This window comes from Colius striatus, chromosome 1, assembly GCF_028858725.1.
Source record: "Colius striatus isolate bColStr4 chromosome 1, bColStr4.1.hap1, whole genome shotgun sequence".
Classification (NCBI taxonomy): domain Eukaryota; kingdom Metazoa; phylum Chordata; class Aves; order Coliiformes; family Coliidae; genus Colius; species Colius striatus.
The window spans coordinates 136,735,690-136,753,158 of record NC_084759.1 but is presented as its reverse complement, the minus strand read 5'-3'; the positions used below and the strand labels follow the sequence as shown (position 1 = coordinate 136,753,158).

The window sequence follows — 17,469 nt, the reverse complement described above, 5'->3', positions numbered from 1 at the left end:
ATGATTTTTCTCAATGTCCTAGTTTAATACGGCTATAATTATTCCTAATCAATTACTTTGGTTTCAGTAGAGAGCCCATGGAGTGAATGGTTATCCTCTTCCAATAGACAAGTGTTCTTTCTGATATCGTCTTGAGATACATGAAAGGACATTCTGGGAGATCTACTTTATGTTTCCCATACACTAGTTTTTTGTAGGGATTAATGTTTGAATTATTCTCAGTGCTGTTTCCATGTAATTAGAAAAATTGGAAAGCAGTGTATATATAAGGAGTGAAGAATGAAAAAAAGAAGTGAGAAGTAAAGAAATTTGATTGTTCTTTTTTGATTAACAGATAAGTAAATTTTCTATAATGCACGGCGCCTACACCTCTCATGGCTCACAGAATCTGAAGGTCCTCCCTTCAGGGCCAGAGCCTTGGAATGCCTCATTCTCCATGGATTGGTCATTTTCCTCATAATACTTGTGGCATTCATTTTAGATCTGAACATCTGGATTCAGATTCACTTATAATGTAATTAGGTGTATCCCCAGTGAGGAGAAGGTTTTTGGTGGAAGAAATATTTTCAAGAGAGCTATTATACTACTTAGTATGACAATAGCAGCCAGGTTTACTTTAATGTATATTTATTTTTTTCAGAAGACTATAGCTCTCATCTGAAGTTGGACCTCCATGACAATATATGACTTAGACTGCTAAATTGTTTTAGTACATCTCAGTAAAAACTGTTCTAGGCAAGAACATTTTAATGGTGATTTCTTTTAAGTGTGTTTGAAGGCAGTCTGTAGACTGTGTGATGCAGGGGAAGAGCCAAATGTTTATTTTAAGATGTGTTTGAATGAATCTGCCTACATAAACTTGCCAGTGTTAAGAACGAGGGGCTCTGCCCCTTTTAGATCACAAAGGCTTCTCAGTGGGGGATGGTTTTGGTAATGGAAAAAACAAAAAAGGTTCCAGTATGTGGTGGAGGAGGTAAAATAAACAAACACCAATGGATGATTACTTCTCTCCATCAAGGCTTCTTTATCCTTGCAAGCTCAGTCAGTGGTCAGTATGTTAGACACCCCTGCCTGTTTTATCCATCCCTTAACTGTGTTCTTTGACAGCATTGGTTTATACAGCTGGGTCTTTGTGGAGCTGGATGGGAATTGCTGTTCAACAACAGACATGAAGGTAGACAAAGTACCTATGAAAGAGTGAATGGCAGCCATCATCTGAGTTTCCCTGGAGGCAAAGATACTGGTCTCGGGGTTTTTTCTCCTCCTTTCCATCTTGCTCCCAACTCCCAAGAGATTTTTAAAGTGGATATCTTTTTGCGACAGTGTTTCAGTGCTTGCTGCTGCAGCCTTTTTCAAAGTAAAATTTGAGACTCCTTATGGTCCTAAAGGTATGTTGTCTGTTTAGAATGGTCTCTCAGTTTCATATTTGTGGATTTGTTTTTATTTTACATACTAATATGCATATGTTTGTGCAAGGATATACCAGTGTTGTATGACTCATGGCTTTATTTTTCCTAGCTAACAGCTCCAGCAGTATCTAGGGGGTTAATGTTTGTTAAGGTGAATAATTATAAGCTCTTTACAATTGTTCTTTCTCTTGAAATTTGACAGGCATTTCTTGAATCTGATAAAGCAAAAAATCAGCTATCAGTGGTGAGCGAAAGTCATCAACTTACCTACACATGCAGTTACAGTGGTAAGGAAGCATGTTAGTATGTGCAGACAACACTTTTGAGAGTGTTCAGTAGCACTTTAAGCTGAACACAGATGTTCAGAAATCAGAAAATTACAAAAGTGAAAGGGGCTTGTACAGTATGACTGTGAGTGAACGGACATGTGACATATTGAGTGATTACACCATACATTTGTTACTGTAGATTTTTAGTTCTTACAGTTTTATGAATAATAGTTGGAAAAACGGTACAACAACTGTCAAGTTTTTCACAAAACAGATGAAGATGACTTTACAGTGCAATACACACAGTGAAGCAGGAGCCCTCACATCATACCATAATCTTTTTCTGTTTTACCCCTCGTGCATTATCTGTTGGAACAGAGTTGCCATAACTCTGCAGTAGGAGATAGGAGCGCAAAACCACCTGAAAACTTGAAAAACCTTCATCTTCTCTTTTGAAATATCAGAATGTCTGAATAAAATTATTTTTATTTAAACAATTTTTGTTTTATTTGTATTTCTGAGTAATTTTCAGAGGCAGCAGTTTTCACTAGTTTCTGAAAGGCAACATCTGGTCTTTGAAACAGTATCTTTTCAGCTTTGAAAATTCTACCTCAAATTACTTAGACGTTATAAAGGTTCAATTTTTTTTTTTTTAACATAATAAAAAGGCAATAATGTATTTATTCCCTGTCATTTTATCTCAAGTTCAGTTTGATTTTTCTTTCTCAGGCTCTCTAGGATTATTTGTCCCTGGGCCAAGAATGCACCTGTCATGTATAAACTCTCCCAAAAGTGGGATGCACACACATGCATATGTATAAAAAGATAATAAAAATTCTAGGCAGCTGGACTTAACCTTTTGGAAAGAAAATGTTTACATCCATTAGAGACATTGTTCTGCCTAAGTATATATATTGTTTTTTATGCACATGCACAGACAAAAACATTCCACCATGCCTGTAATTCTTAAAGGTACACATGGATTCTTTGAAGTCCCAGTTCTGTTCCCACTAAAGTTATTTCAGTGATGCAAGTCCAGGCTATGAATGGATAAGCATACATACATTACTAGTGTGGCCAGTTTTACCGGGAAACATGTATGTATATGGATGTATGCACCTATGCATTCCTGTGTTTATTTGCCTTTATATTGAATGATAGACATGCAAATGTGTGTGCGAGGTTGAAGCAAGAGTTTATATAATAATGGCAGGACGATACTGTAAGTTCAGGTGTGTAAATGTAAGTGGATGTGTTAAATTATTTTATAAGTGCAATTACATGTACTTTTATTAGAAGTAAATGCACATGCAATATAAACTTAATATTTTGAACTTATCAGTAGGGAAATTCAGAGCGAAGTGTGGAAGAAACACGCTTTTTTTAAAAAATTACTTAAAAAAATTACTTGTTTCTGAATTGTTCGTGACTATCCACAAACTTTGGTGATGGAATATTGTTTGAAATAAAAGTAAGGAATGAGAGGAAAGGAGACAGAGTCTTTGATACTTGATAGCTGTTTCTTTGGCACTCCCATTACTGAGCAATGGCATGATGGAAGAGTGGGAAAAGCTGTGTCATGTTTTACTGAGATCTCAATCAAAAGAATGGCTTCTTGGGCATCTTTTGGGAGAGAATTCTTCTTATTAATGTTGATTCTACCAAAAGTAATTCATCATTTAATAATATTTGAAGTAAATTTTATGTCAGCCTGACTAAACAAAGACTATGCATAACCAATAATAAGCTCCCTGAATTGCAAAAGTTTTAGTGTTAGCTAAGTTTTCAGAATAAGCTCATGTTTCCTCAAATTTCTTTGTAATAAATCATTCATAATTGTCAAAATTTTTAGAGCTTTTTCAACTCCTTGCCTTCATTTCACTCAATGTCAATGGAAATTAGGTATGCACGTCTGTGTGTGATGTATGGATTCCTTGTAGCATGCAGCACAGCTCTCCCACTCAGCGTCTGGAGACTAACTGACTTCTTTTCTGTCATTTTCAAGTATTAGTTTGTACAATGAAATTTAAGGCCTGAAATATCTAATTATTTGACTAGATTCCTTTTTGTACTTCAGACAGAAAAGTGATGATTACCTAATGTCATAGTAATTGCGATAGTGCTTTTGGCAGGGAGCAGTTCCTAAAACTTTACAGAAGAAAACCAAAACTGCTATTTCTGTTGTTATAGGAGGGCAAGTGTAAAATAATAATAATAATGATAGAAAGTAAAAAAGCAAGATGCATGAGGACCTGAAGAGTGGGGAGGAGGTACATTTCTGAAGGCAGGCAGGGGAGGATGGAGGGAAGTGGGGGGAGGGAGCCAGAGTTAATTTGAGGATGCACTAGAAAATAAATGAGCTTGTGGATTTAATTCAAAATCATCCAAGCAGAGTCTTTTGCATGAAAGAAGCCAGTGATCAGGCTCAGTTTACTTGAAACATCAACAATGACTGCATCCTGCTGTTTCAGAGTTTGTGCTGATAGATGCTCATCATCTTTGACATCACACCATTGCAGTTGTATGTTGCCTATAACGACATTTTAACTACGTACTTCTGGTTTTGAGAAGTTCTCAAACAATCCTGATTTTGAAGTTTGATCTTTTAGAAAACTACTTTTCAGCAGAAGTAAAATCTAATCCTGTAGTTTCTGATTTATAAACATGCTATTAGATTTTTGTCTCCTTTAGTTGAAATACAGACTAGTGAAAAACAAAAGAATTATGAAGTTGACAGGTACCAAACAAAAGTAGGGTATGGATTCTCGTTCTAAGACTGATTTTGAGTGTACATCTCTGGCTAAATCCTGCTTAACAGCTGGTAAAAAACAAGGACAATAATGCAAAGTCCTGTATGAGATCTACAGAAGAATTATGTAATATTCTTTGCAGTAATAGAATACAGTGTTTTGATAAGGAGATCCTCCATTGCCTTACAAATTCTGTATTGGTTGAAGGTTGGTTTGTTTCAGGCTGGAGTATTTCACTAAACAACTTAGTCATGCACAAAGAATCTTTCCCAGTTACCTGCTTCAATGAAAATCTTTGCATAACACACATTGGGAACATTCAACATAACTTTTTTTCACAGCATATTTTTATTAAACTTAATTTTACAGTGGTTTTTCATGCATTAATTTCTTGAAAATGCAGAAAAAAAAGAGTAAATTATTAGTTCAATGTAGAGTTTCTAGAAAGTGCTTTGTTTTTTTAATTCTTCAATTTAAAAAAAAATATTTACAAGATCTTTGTTAACATTTCATTGAAAGACATTGTAACAAGTTTCTTATTTGAGGGTTTCAGAACTTACCAAAATGAAACTGTTTGCCACTGGAATTTTAACAATATCTTTTTTGAGAAAACAATTTCCACAATATGTAGAACATCAACCTATCAGCCAAGCTGCTGATACTTTACTGTACTTTAAAATGCAGCCTTTAGAATAGATAGGAGATGGTATATTCCCATATATTCTTTTAAATAGGTGAATTTGGAAAAAAAAAAAAAAAGGAATTCTGGAAAACAAAAGGAAGAAGTGAGCTGGGTGAAAGGGAAATTATTGAGTGGCCTTAACCATAGGATTACTTGTGGCAGCTATAACAATAGACAACTGCACTGAAATATTATACGGGTTATGCCATAGCAATCTTGATTTGTATTAACAAAAGTGACTTGTTCACCAAAACTCTTTTCAAATAACATAACTTATTTGTAGCATACGTGCATTTTGAAAAATGGATGATTGAAATGATCTTAGAAAGTAATAATTAACAAATTATTCCATCTCAGTGTGAGTGACAGATGAGAGCACGTTTCATGCACGTTTTCTATTGATTAGCAGATTAGAGACGTTTGCTTCTTTTTCTTTTTTTAACTTATAAATTATATTTCTTCAGTAAAGAATTCCAAACCAGGCTGTAAATGACTCAAAGATATTGCCAAGTGAAGTCTGTTTTTAGTGGTATGTGTAGAAACAAGTCAGGCTTGCAGTTCCCACTGGGACAGAGTGTGAGAGTCTGCCACCCTTACTCATGTTGAGTAATACCTTATTACACAAGTAATCCTGTCAAAATGAACAGAGCTGTTTTTTTGGTTTTTTTTTTTTTTTAAAGGTGCTAGTTACTCAGTGTACATAAATAATGAATGAATTTGTGGCCAAATGGAATGGAGACAGTCATTAGCATTAACTAGCACCTTTCACTTAGGCTGTCTGTAGAGACATCATAGCTTCAATAAACTTTGGAATACAAAATCTTTTATTAGTACTAACCATCAACAGAGGTGAGGCAGATGTATTGCTATCATTTTGGATAAGCTTGTATTTGTTCATCTGTATGTGTGTGTGTATGCTTACATGTTAGGTTAGGTATATGTAATATTGCTGCTGTCTGTAATTATGTCACACAGAAAAGCAGTCTTCAGATTTCCAACATGGGCTTTAATTACAGGGAAATATCCTTGCAGATCAGAAAGACAGTCAGATTGAATCCTACTGAAGTTCCTGGGACTAGTTGAGCGTATAGCATTTGGTTTGGAGTCAGACCATTTGAGTGAGTAAACTCCTGATGCTGTTGGTGGCTGAAATGACCCTCCACACTGCTGCTGGAGGATCGGATCTGCTCATCTTGTCCTTGTGCATCTCTTCTGAATGCAGCTCTGCCTGTCTTCAGTGTATGGGATTGACTGATTTAAACTCTGTCCATGAGAAAGACTTAGTTTATAGCTGCCAGAGAAACTCAAGAGGTGAACATTTTCATGCCGATTCAGAAACTGGCTATGTGACTCCAGTCAGGCGGTGTCACGCCTAGTTATGGTGAGAAAACAACAATGCCTCTCTTGATAATGGAAAAAAAAAAGTCTTGCACAGTCAAGATTTTGACATACAATTTAAATCATCTCTCTACATCCTGTGGACTTGGAGCTGTCAAAAAGGCAAAGCCTGTGTTTGAATGGAAAAGCTTTTTATTTCTTTAAAAAGTGTACCAACTGTAATTATCCATAACTATGCAGGCCTGTTTTAATGCTGTTTTATAATTACAGGTCTTAATGCTAGATTATACAAAGTCATTTATAAATAGTCAGAACAGAGGGACTTTGGGAGGTTTTTAACCTGTAGATTGCTGAGGGTTGTGGCAGCTGATGGGATTTTGCCTGTGTATGTATGGGGTGAGCTGTGTAATGATTGATGAATCCCTTAATTAACTCCCAACAAGTTAAGATTTATGGCCTCATATCTTCTTCTCCTGACACATCTGTGTTTGTCACTTTTGAAGACACGGATAAGCCATTTTTCCAAAAGCTTTTGTGGATATCTGAAACGTTTTTGAGGTATTTTGCTTAATGTAACAAATTTAGAGTTTTATGACATAAAATTTGTGACATTTTATGGCATGAGCAATGAAATTGGAATGGATGCTGGTTTTGTGCTAGAGGGCACTATCTGCTTGAATATTGGGTAGTATTTTAAATTTATTTTGGGTATACAATCATATATGAAATAAACAAAAACCAATGAACAAATGGAAACATAGTAGGGCCCCTTGGATGAGGTTCTGTTAGAAATAATAACAGTAAAAAACCCCTAGAGCTGTGGAACGATCACTTTTGTGAGGCATTGAACTCGAGAAAAGAAAAAAAAATCCAACCAACCAAAAAAAAAACCCCAAACCAAAATCCACCCCAAAATGTTATTTGGTAGCCTGAAATTATTTAGATGGAACCAGTGCTTGTGGATGGCATGAGGAAACAATTTGTGTAGATACAGTGTAGTTCTTACTGTCTCCAGTGGGAAAATCCAGCCATACTGAAGTCAATCCAAAAACACTGAGATCAATAGACATAGGGTATCAGTTTAAACCTACAAAGAATCTATTGTAAATTGAAGGGGAGTAAAGCAATACATGGAGAAACTACTCTAAGATGAATCCCATCAAGTATTTGTGGGATAAGAACAAGTTAGAAGAGCAAGGTTTCACTTCCCTGAAAATAGCATTCTCACTACCAGGAAAAGTATTTATTTGATGAAAATTTCACAAAAGGAATGTTTTTTTTACTGTATTTATATAATTTCTACATATTAAGAAGCCTCTCCAAAATGAGATAAAAGAGCCCCTTTACACGAAACAAGATTGTGTTTGAATAAATCACCAGAACTAAATCTTCAGTTCCATCCTAATCACTAATAAAAATAAAATATATTACCCCATGTACCATTACAGGTTGGGGAATGAACTCTTAGAGAGTAGTGTAGGGGAAATGGACCTGGGGGTGTAGTGGTGGACAGCAGGATGACCATGAGCCAGCAATCTGCCCTTGTGGCCAAGAAGTCCAGTGGCATCTTGGGGTGTATTAGAACGAGGATGGTGAGTAGGTCGAGAGAGGTTCTCCTCCTCCTCTACTCTGCCCTGGTGAAGCCACATCTGGAATATTGTGTCCAGTTCTGTTCCGCTCAGTTCAAGAAGGACAAGGAGCTACTGGAGCGAGTTCAGTGCAGGGCCACAAGGATGTTGAAGGGAATGGAGCATCTCCCTTACAATGAAAGGGTGAGGGAACTGGGGCTCTTTAGCTTGGAGGAGACTGAGAGGTGATCTTATTAATGTTTACAAATATATAAAGGGTTGGTGTCTGGATGCTGGAGCCAGGCTGTTCTCAATGATGGGCAATGATAGGACAAGGGGCAGTGGGTACAAGCTGGAACATAAGAGGTTCCAAAGAAACACAGGTGAAAAATTTCTTCACTGTGGGGGTGATGGAGCATTGGAACAGGCTGCCCAGATGGGTTGTGGAATCTCCTTCTCTGGAGACATTCAAAACCCATCTGGATGAGTTCCTGTGTGACCCGCTCTAGGTGATCCTGCTTTGGCAGGGAGTTGGACTGGATGATCTTTTGAGGTCCCTTCCAACCCTTACGACTCTGCGGTTCTGTGATTTCATAACTGATGCATCTCCACAGTGGACTGAGTACTGTGTCCCACTGTATCTGAACTTTGCAGATTTAGGTTATCTAAAAAAATTACTGTTTAGCTGTTTATAGTCTTAGAAATGATTAATGACAATTCAAAATGCAATTCTTCTTGCAAATCTGAAGTTGCAACAGCTTTCATGCACAGAGATACGATTTTAGATACAGAATCTGGTCCACTGTTTTGTTACTTTTCTGAGGATTAGATCTTGGGTTTTTTTTAATCCTACCCATAAATTGATGTCTGAGGAAACTGATGTTTCCTCTCATTGTAAACCTTCTTTCAAGAGAGATGTAATTGAAAACATGTCTGAGTGTAAACTAGTTTGAGAAGATATTGAAGTTGCCTACATTGTAAAGTGTGTTGTCATTGAGGGTAGATCCAGAAAATTTGCAGTCTTTTGTTAAGACAGGGTAATTTCTTACCTTCTTAAGACCTAGATCTGTTTAAAAGAGCTCAGTTTCAGACAACATTGTTCGTCAGAATCTAGCTGTTTCCCTTTACTTATTGTTTATAGTGGAAACTCCACTTGCATCTTGGATATGGAATCTGTTAATACCTAGTATTAGCTCAGTAGGAAAATAAAGATGTATGAAAACAGAAGAATTCAAGGATGTGAGGTATGGGAGCATTTCAAAATCAGAAAAGAGACCAATAAAGCTGTAGAAATAATAAGTTCATTCACACATGGCCTGTCACCTTGTGTCATGTTGTTCTGGCTTGTGAACCTATCAGAGATTTGATCCTTTGCTGCTATAAGCTTTGATGACTACTTTTGGTAGACATTTCCAGAAGTAGGTACAGCTTTATTTATTTAAATTATCTATTTTCATGTGGAAATTTCCCAGATATTCATAGAGAGTAGGTAATTTCTGTAAAACTCTAATGTTTGTGTTTGATGTTAAAGGGAATGATGAGATTTCTGAAAGTTCAGATTTTGCCTAACTCCTATTGACTGTGGACAGAGCTACTTCAAAACAAATTGCAGTCACCATCTGAGCTGTGGGACCCTTATCCAGTGCTGTGCTTTCATTTCTTTGAGAGTCATAGTTGCTTGGAAGACTAATGCAGATCAGGTCTTCAACTTCCCCACCTTAGCCATTTTAGCAATTTATTAGGTTTCTAGCATTGTAATGGACACGACTTGTAATTTAAACTGGATCTTGTAAGAGCTGCATATGAAAAGATTTCTTTATAGTATCACTGTAGATTGGTCTACAGTTCAGACCACGAGTTTTTGGTTTAGATCAAAACCATAAGATTAGCTGTTACTACCAGTGCATGGAGATTGTCACCTCTGTTGCCTTCCTTGCCTGTTTTTATAAATGATCTGCACAAGATGGTCTCAGCCCTGTTTGGAACAGTGATAAGCCGAAGGTGATGATAATCTGCAGTTTGCTAACTGAACACAGTAGAGGAAACTATATATTCACTTTTAAAGTAGCAAAAGAGCTTTAATTCAATGTGATAGTCAAACTCTCCCTGTGAAGCAGTGTGACAGAGTCTGCGTTGTTCACGGTTGATGGCAGTAGGACTTTTGGATATTGCAGCCTATAATATGTCATCAATACAAAGCAAGACATCCTCTCTCTCTATTTTACTGTCAAAGTGAACTTTAGTGCAGGTTTTTGTAGATGGTTTACAATATTTTTAGTCATCTTATTGAATATAAATGTCCTAAAGTGTACAACATTACTGCGGATTGACTAATGATTTTATGTCCCTACCTTTTTGTTTGTTAAAATTGAGACATTTGCTCAGTGTTAATTTGCAGAGAGAGGTTTTGTACAAAACTAAGCTTCTATTGAGGCAGTGTTGCAATGAGTAACCAAAATGTTAGAGTCAAAAGCAAATGTGTATCTTGGTGCAGTGCAATGCAGAATATGAATAATTCACATTAACTTCAGGAGGAAGTTACATGGTTTCTGCAGAAGCTTGGGATCTGTCATGTCAAACATAGCTGTAAAATGCTGAATTCTGTGGGCTAGTAGAAAACTGCCAGTAAGAGTCTATCCGATGATCTCTGTCTTTATACATATGCTTCACTGCAGACACGTAGGTGGGAAAGCCTAGAAGACAGAATTCAGGTAGGATGTATGAAGTGTTAGTCTGTTGGACTAAGTCAAATATTAATAGAAAATACAGATTGCTTCTCTATGTGCAGGCAATAGGTGGTGTTCAGAACAGGCAATGTGTAGCTGAGCATAGTTTCTGGTAGGGAAATTTTTTTTGGTAAGTTTTTTTTTGCTTGTGCTTTTTTTTTTTTTTAATACAATCAAACTTGGCTCAGGAGGCAAAGCTGAAAATGAGATTGTTCAAATCAAAATAAGTCCTAATAAAGGGCTGTTTAAAGTCACTGTTTGTTTTCAGACCCAGTTGTTTGCTGCTAAGAACCATTTCGTGCTCAATATGCCAAATCATACGGACATGCTCCACCTCACAGCAGCCCCACACATGGTTCAAGAGGCTGCTGGGCTTTTGAAATACGGTCCTTTAACTGTGAAGTGGAAAATCAAAATGGGGTAATTAGAATCATAAATACTTTTGAGGAGGAGCAGTATTGCTTCAGCCTGTCTTTTCAACTTTTACATACAATAGTCTTCAGTTTGCTTGTCTCTAACTTCCTATTTTCTGTGACTTTTTTTTTTCCTTTCTTTTGACTATGCTTGTATGATTTCTTACTTCTCATTCCACCCCTTATTGCAGATGCCCCTGCTTAGCACAGTGGTCCATTATGCCATCCGTGCACATACTCTGATTTTCATGAACAATGTTGCTGTAATTAATCCCAGAAGTCGTCTGCATTTTAGTACTTCTCTGGACCCCTCTATTTTGAAGACCAAGCTGGAAGTGTTCTGGGTTCAGATCGTCCTGTACAATTTTTGGTAGTACCTGGTTGGGAAAACTAGATTTTCTAATAGCATAAGGATTCTTTCAGTCTTTATGAAAGTTGAAGATATACATGTGCTGTCACAACAGTGTTATCAGACATAAATTCAGAATCTTCTGAATGTTTAAGTAAGGGTTTGTGTGTGATTTCTACGGTGTGTGCTCCAAGCATCTTCTTTATGTGTTGTTTTTTATATAGATGTAAATTATGTTTACATGCATTTTTTCCTAATCTGGCTGACTACAGGTAGGAAGTATAGGATCTCTTGATAGTAAATATTTATTAGTACAGCCCTGAATTTGTGTGGTCAGAAAGGTTTGACTATTAATGTCCAAATGTTTAATTGCTTAACTATCCCAGATCTGTGAACCTGAAAAGATTCTTGCAACGTGACTATAACACTCTTGTTCACAAGGGTGAAGTTTTATAAACAGACGTTTTGACTTGCTAGCAAGTTATTTGATTGTATTTTATTTTACTTTCTTCTCTCTTTTTTTTAATCAGTTATGGTTAAATACACGTGGATGATTATTCCTTAAAAACTGAGTTGACAATAGCTTGTTATCGGGAGGCATTCTGTCTTCTTAAAGTCTCTTGCAAATGCAAAACCAGATGGGTATTTTTTAAAGGAATTACTTTTCATTATACAGTCTTCTTAGGTGAATGTTCATGTTTAAGAAGCCAGAATACAAGAGAGTGCTATATTAGTGTATTATTCTCACAACAAACAAGCCACTGTTCTGTTGCTACCTGCTTGGCCATTGTTCCCAATTGTGTATGCTTTGCAGTGGTATTTGGATGGTTTCCTGCTCTCTGCCAGCACAAAAAAGGCATTTCTGTGACAATGGCCCCTAACCACACAATGACGGCATTAAGGATTTATTTGGAGGTTTCATTATTTTCTCCTCTTTTGTTCCTTCCAGGATGTCTTCCAAGCGACCAGCCTCTCCGTATGGGGAAGCAGATGGAGAGGTAGCCATGGTGACAAGCAGACAGAAAGTGGGAGAAGAGGAGAGTGACGGGCTCCCAGCCTTTCACCTTCCCTTGCATGTGAGTTTTCCCAACAAGCCTCACTCTGAGGAATTTCAGCCAGTTTCTCTGCTGACGCAAGAGAACTGTGGCCATAGGACTCCCACTTCTCAGCACAACACAATGGTAGGTTTGCTAATGGTCTATTGTGCTTACATCCATTCTTTGAATTCTGCCTCTACAGTAGTTTGGCATCCAGATCTGTACTTTATGGAGTATACAATGCACAGTTACATGTACAGAACATGCTACAATAATGTGAAAGCTTTGACCTAGCTGGACTGCCTTTACTCTTCACTACAAATGCTAAATCACTTGCAGTGCAAACTGCACTTTGCTTCACCTTTGCCTGCTGGCATTTAGGGTGCTAAAATTTTTTAGCTGCAGTGATGTGAATTTGAACTGTATGTGTTCAGCAAACAGTAAATGGTTTTGGAAAACTGTAAGTGAGAGTCATGTTTGGCATGGTGTCTGAAATATCACCCCAATGCCAAGTTTATGCAATAGTAAGGCAAGGAAGTCTGTTTAAAGGGTAAAAAAAGGCAACTTTGGATTTCACTGGTTTTAAAAATTGTTTGATGCGTATCTCACATGCCACAGGTACCTACAGGAAAATTTACTGTGCTTATGGAATTAATTCAGCCTACTGCTTTTTCGCTTCTGAATTCCCTCCTTTTTGTGTGCTTTACAAATGACACTGTGCACTTAATTGATTACACTTAGCTTCCCACTGGAAATCCAGAACTGCCTTTATCTAAAAACAGGCAAATAAAAAGAACAAAAAGCAATGCCGTGTTCTTCACACTAGTATTGTAGCATCACTGTTGTAATATGACGTGTTTGGACCCTTCGTGCAGAGTACCGGGACACGTTTTTATAAAGGTTAAAAGGTGCAGGGAGAGGCATCAAAACCCCAGGACTCAGGCACTTCGACAAAGCCGTCTATTGTGAACACACTTACAGAGCTCTTGCCTGTTTACAAATGGACTGTAACTTTCTGTTAGTCCCCCATTTTGACAAGGGCACTGACAATTTCACTTTAAGTGAAGATAATGAATGGACCTGCATAGCTGAGGGCTTTTAAAAAGGCATTGCAAAATAGGTGATAGTGTATTCTCATAAAAGCCTGCAATAGCTCCATAGTGGTGTTTAAGCCCTTACAGCTCATTACGCATATGTAACAAGCCCTAAGTAAAAAGCCTTAGAAATTATTATTTCTCATAGAACCAAGTCACTGGCTATTCACTGAAGCTGCTCCCCTAGACAAAATAGCTCACTGATCCTGATCCATTTTTCTTCCTTTTTGTTCTAATGCTTAAGATCAGTGTTTTAGAATATTTGATTTTACTTTGTGTTTTCTCAACTGTACATGAGCAAATTCAGCCATAGGAAAAATTAACTCATGGGCAGACATGTCGTTACGTTTTTCTAGCTTGTTTACATCTTATCTTTTATCATATATTTTATAGAGATGTAATTCATTGATAAACAGTTCCAGCCAGTGGCGTCTTTGGGTATTAAGTGGTTTAGGAGCTTTGCTGTCTTTTTTCCTGTTTTAAGAGAGTGTTTTGAAAATAAGGGTTTGTCCTGACAACTTTTAAGTCAATAGATGAACTTGTGATGACATCAGTAGTGTAAAATCAGACCCTAATGAAATAAAATCTCTAAGGAGCCTAGGAGGAATATTTTAACTACACCTTGCTGAAACACGTAACTGCTCTTTAACTGACTTTAACTAACTTCTTTATTCATTTATAGTTTTTAAGACCAAGAAATGTAGTTGATCATTGAGTATGACTTCCTGCTATGAAGGCTATATTTAATGTGATGTCAAAACAATCTGTTCTGTCTGTTTGTAATACAAGATAGTGAATTATTGCATGTTTTAGACAGTTCTGCTGCAGTAGTGAGATGCTGTAGGCTTATCTGAAGCATGTTTGGAAAGTTGTACAGACTGGTTTTGTCTTCATACATATTTAAGAAAATTGCCAGTTTGTGTGACATTTTGGTAATATCTCTCTTTTAGTGAAGAATTTCTTGGAAAAAAGTCATCATCCATGTAGATCAGAAAGGGTGTAGCCTATGGGTTTCCAGAAAGAAAGAAGTGATCAGTGTAAATGAGTAATGTTGTGGTATGTAGTTATAAGGGCAAAGTAACTGAACCTAGTGCTTTAGATTACATCAATTTGGATGATTAGCAGTTCTGAAAGTAGCTCCCAAAGGGTTTTCACTTTGGTAGCAGTACAGAGGTCATTTCTATACTGTTAGAACTGACATTCCATGATAGTCTCTGGGAAGCAAATGCAGGTGTGTGCATATGTGCAGATACCACCACACAGTACATTCCAGTACAGTTTGTTGATAAAGCACCAGCAGCATGCTTCAAGGCTTCTTAAAATCTTGTGTCCTGTACTACTACACCTACTGAGTCTACAAGTGACTATGAAGTTCTCTTTTTGCAGCCACATGCTGTCCTTAGCAGGTATACTTCTAGAGATCTCTCCAGTATATGGTAAGACAGGATCAAGGCTTGGAGCCAGTCTGAAATAATGTAATGCATCACTCTGCTGCACCCCTTCAATCCATACTGCTTTGTGCATGATTGTTGGCTAAGACCCTCCTCTGAAGGAATTCTTAGATCAATATGGTATGAATCCAGAGAGATATTCCTGTGTTAGCTGCATATACAACACCCATTTAGCTTAGGGAACTATCTCAGCAGAAGAAAGCCACAGCCAAGAGATCTGGAAAAGGTATGGAATTACACAGCTTTGTGTCATCAGTAGACTGTGTGGCTGAATTTCTCATCACCACCGCCATCACTGCCTCCTTATACTCTGCCTCTCAGCAATGGGTCATGAAGGGACGGTTAGGAAAACAATTTCAACTTGGAGAATCACTTTCATCGCCTCGCTTGTCTAATTGACCCTTTGTTTCATGGGTTGCTTCCAGATGTGCTTCTTTCATAAGTTCTGTCTACTGGGACATCCTAGGATTCTTAACATAAAGAGCTGGTTGTACCAGAGAGGTAGCTCAAGAGTTTGCCCAGCTTACTTTTGAAAATTTACCCTGTTGCACTTTTACAAGTTGTAACAACTGACAACTTGGAGACACAGCTTAGAATGCTGGGTAAATGTTTCTAAAAGGAGAACAAAATCCATTGAAAGAAATCTGCAAACAACCAAAACTGGCAAAAGTTGCAAAACCCCTCTTGCCATCAGAATGAACAGGATATTTCTGAGGATGCCAAAACTGCAGCCAGAGAAAGGTTACTGTGGTGGGCACAAACTGAAAATCAGGATTCTATATCTGATCATCAGATTTTTCACTGTGAGATTGACTGAGCATAGGAACAAGCTGCACAAGGAGGTTGCAGAGTCTCCGTCCTTGGAGATACTGAGAAGCCATCTGGACACAGTCCTGGGCAACTGACTCTAGGTGGTCCTGCTTGAGCAGAGTGGTTAGACCAGATGACCTCCAAAGGTCTGTTCCAACCTCAGCCACTCTGTGGTTCTGTGAAAAGCAGGGACAACTCTGTCCCAAACTCTGTTCCTCTAGCTGGAAGAAACAAGATACTTATAATAAGAAAGAAAGCTCTTCCATTGATAAGAAGAGAAACAGCAAATTATCAGACTTAAACTAAAGGCTCAGTAGAAAATACAATACAAATCATTTGACCTGGACTATATCCAAGAGTTGCCTTAGGATATTCCTAGCAGACCATAAGCTTAGCTGGGGAAAAAGGTTGAGGATTACACTATCAGTCAAGAACTTTTTTGAAGAAACCTGTTAAGGCTACAGTATTTGGCTTGCCCAAATAGTGGCTAGCTCATCTAAGTTATGAGTGTTTACTATGTTGCATTTGCCACCTCTCAAAACTACTGGTGTCAACACTGATTGAAGTATAGCACAAGCATGGTATACTGTGGTTGAACTTAACCATTCCTCACAATAGTAGAATATCAACCAAATGCTGGATGAGATTTTTTTTTTTTTAAAATCAAACTAGTAAGGTGTGATTTTTGCTGCTGTCCAGTTGTTCCAAACTGTATGACTACACCACCAGCTCACATTTGTCCTGCACTCTCAGTGGGATTTAAAATTAGTTTTCAGCCACGCTTTAAATTAGTAGGAAATATCACAGTGCACAGTTAAGCAGCTTTATTTCTTCACCACATTTCTGTGGTGAATGAAGTTATTCTTCTGTAATTTGGGAATAGCATTAAGAAATTTTGGTCATGCTAAGAGTGACACTACTACTGGTCAAAGAGCTTACCAACACATTGCTTCATACTTTTCCTCCACATGTCCAAAATAAAATGTTGTTTAGTGCTGCGATTGAATTCTTCTATCACATACGTCCTGGCTTGTACTTCACCTATGGGTCTGGGGTCATCAGCATGTGAATAGTATTGGATCAGAACATGCAGCTATAACACTTAGCTACTGTTTAGAAGTTGCAAAGAGAATGGAAATCTGAATGCATATAGCTTTTTAAAAAGTCAAATAGGACTCTAATTATACTGAGCTAAAGAATGCCTATTTAAAAAAAAAACATGGTGGTTTTAGAGAGATTTTAATTTCCACTGTACCTTTGTGCATCAAGCCTAGGATAAGTTATTGTGATGGTACAATGCACAGTGTTGTGAACACCAGTGCCGTTATTGTGCCAGCTCTAATAATGAGAATTTCATTGTTTGGGGAGAGCAGTCTCCTACACTCTAGACAAAAGTGTAATTACTTTTGAACGATGTGGAATGTGCTCAGTTTAATAGCACGGAGAATAGATTCACAAAGATTCAGATAAAGCTAGCTTGGAAGCCATATGTGCAATGTGGCAGTATGAAATTGTTAGCAGGCACCATAATTACAACACACACACACACACACACACACACACAGTTTCACAG

General features: G+C 37.4%; 1 protein-coding gene across 10 annotated transcripts in view; it reads left to right on the top strand.

The window, feature by feature from the left end:
- Positions 1-17,469, top strand: part of SOX5 (SRY-box transcription factor 5) — a 652,738-nt gene that overhangs the window by 380,108 nt on the left and 255,161 nt on the right. For all 10 annotated transcript variants that reach the window (XM_062009253.1, XM_062009270.1, XM_062009262.1 and 7 more), the window contains one exon: positions 12,454-12,685. In XM_062009253.1, the coding sequence (XP_061865237.1) occupies positions 12,455-12,685 (231 nt within the window). In that variant the 5' untranslated portion in view covers position 12,454. The remainder of the gene's footprint in view (positions 1-12,453; positions 12,686-17,469) is intronic.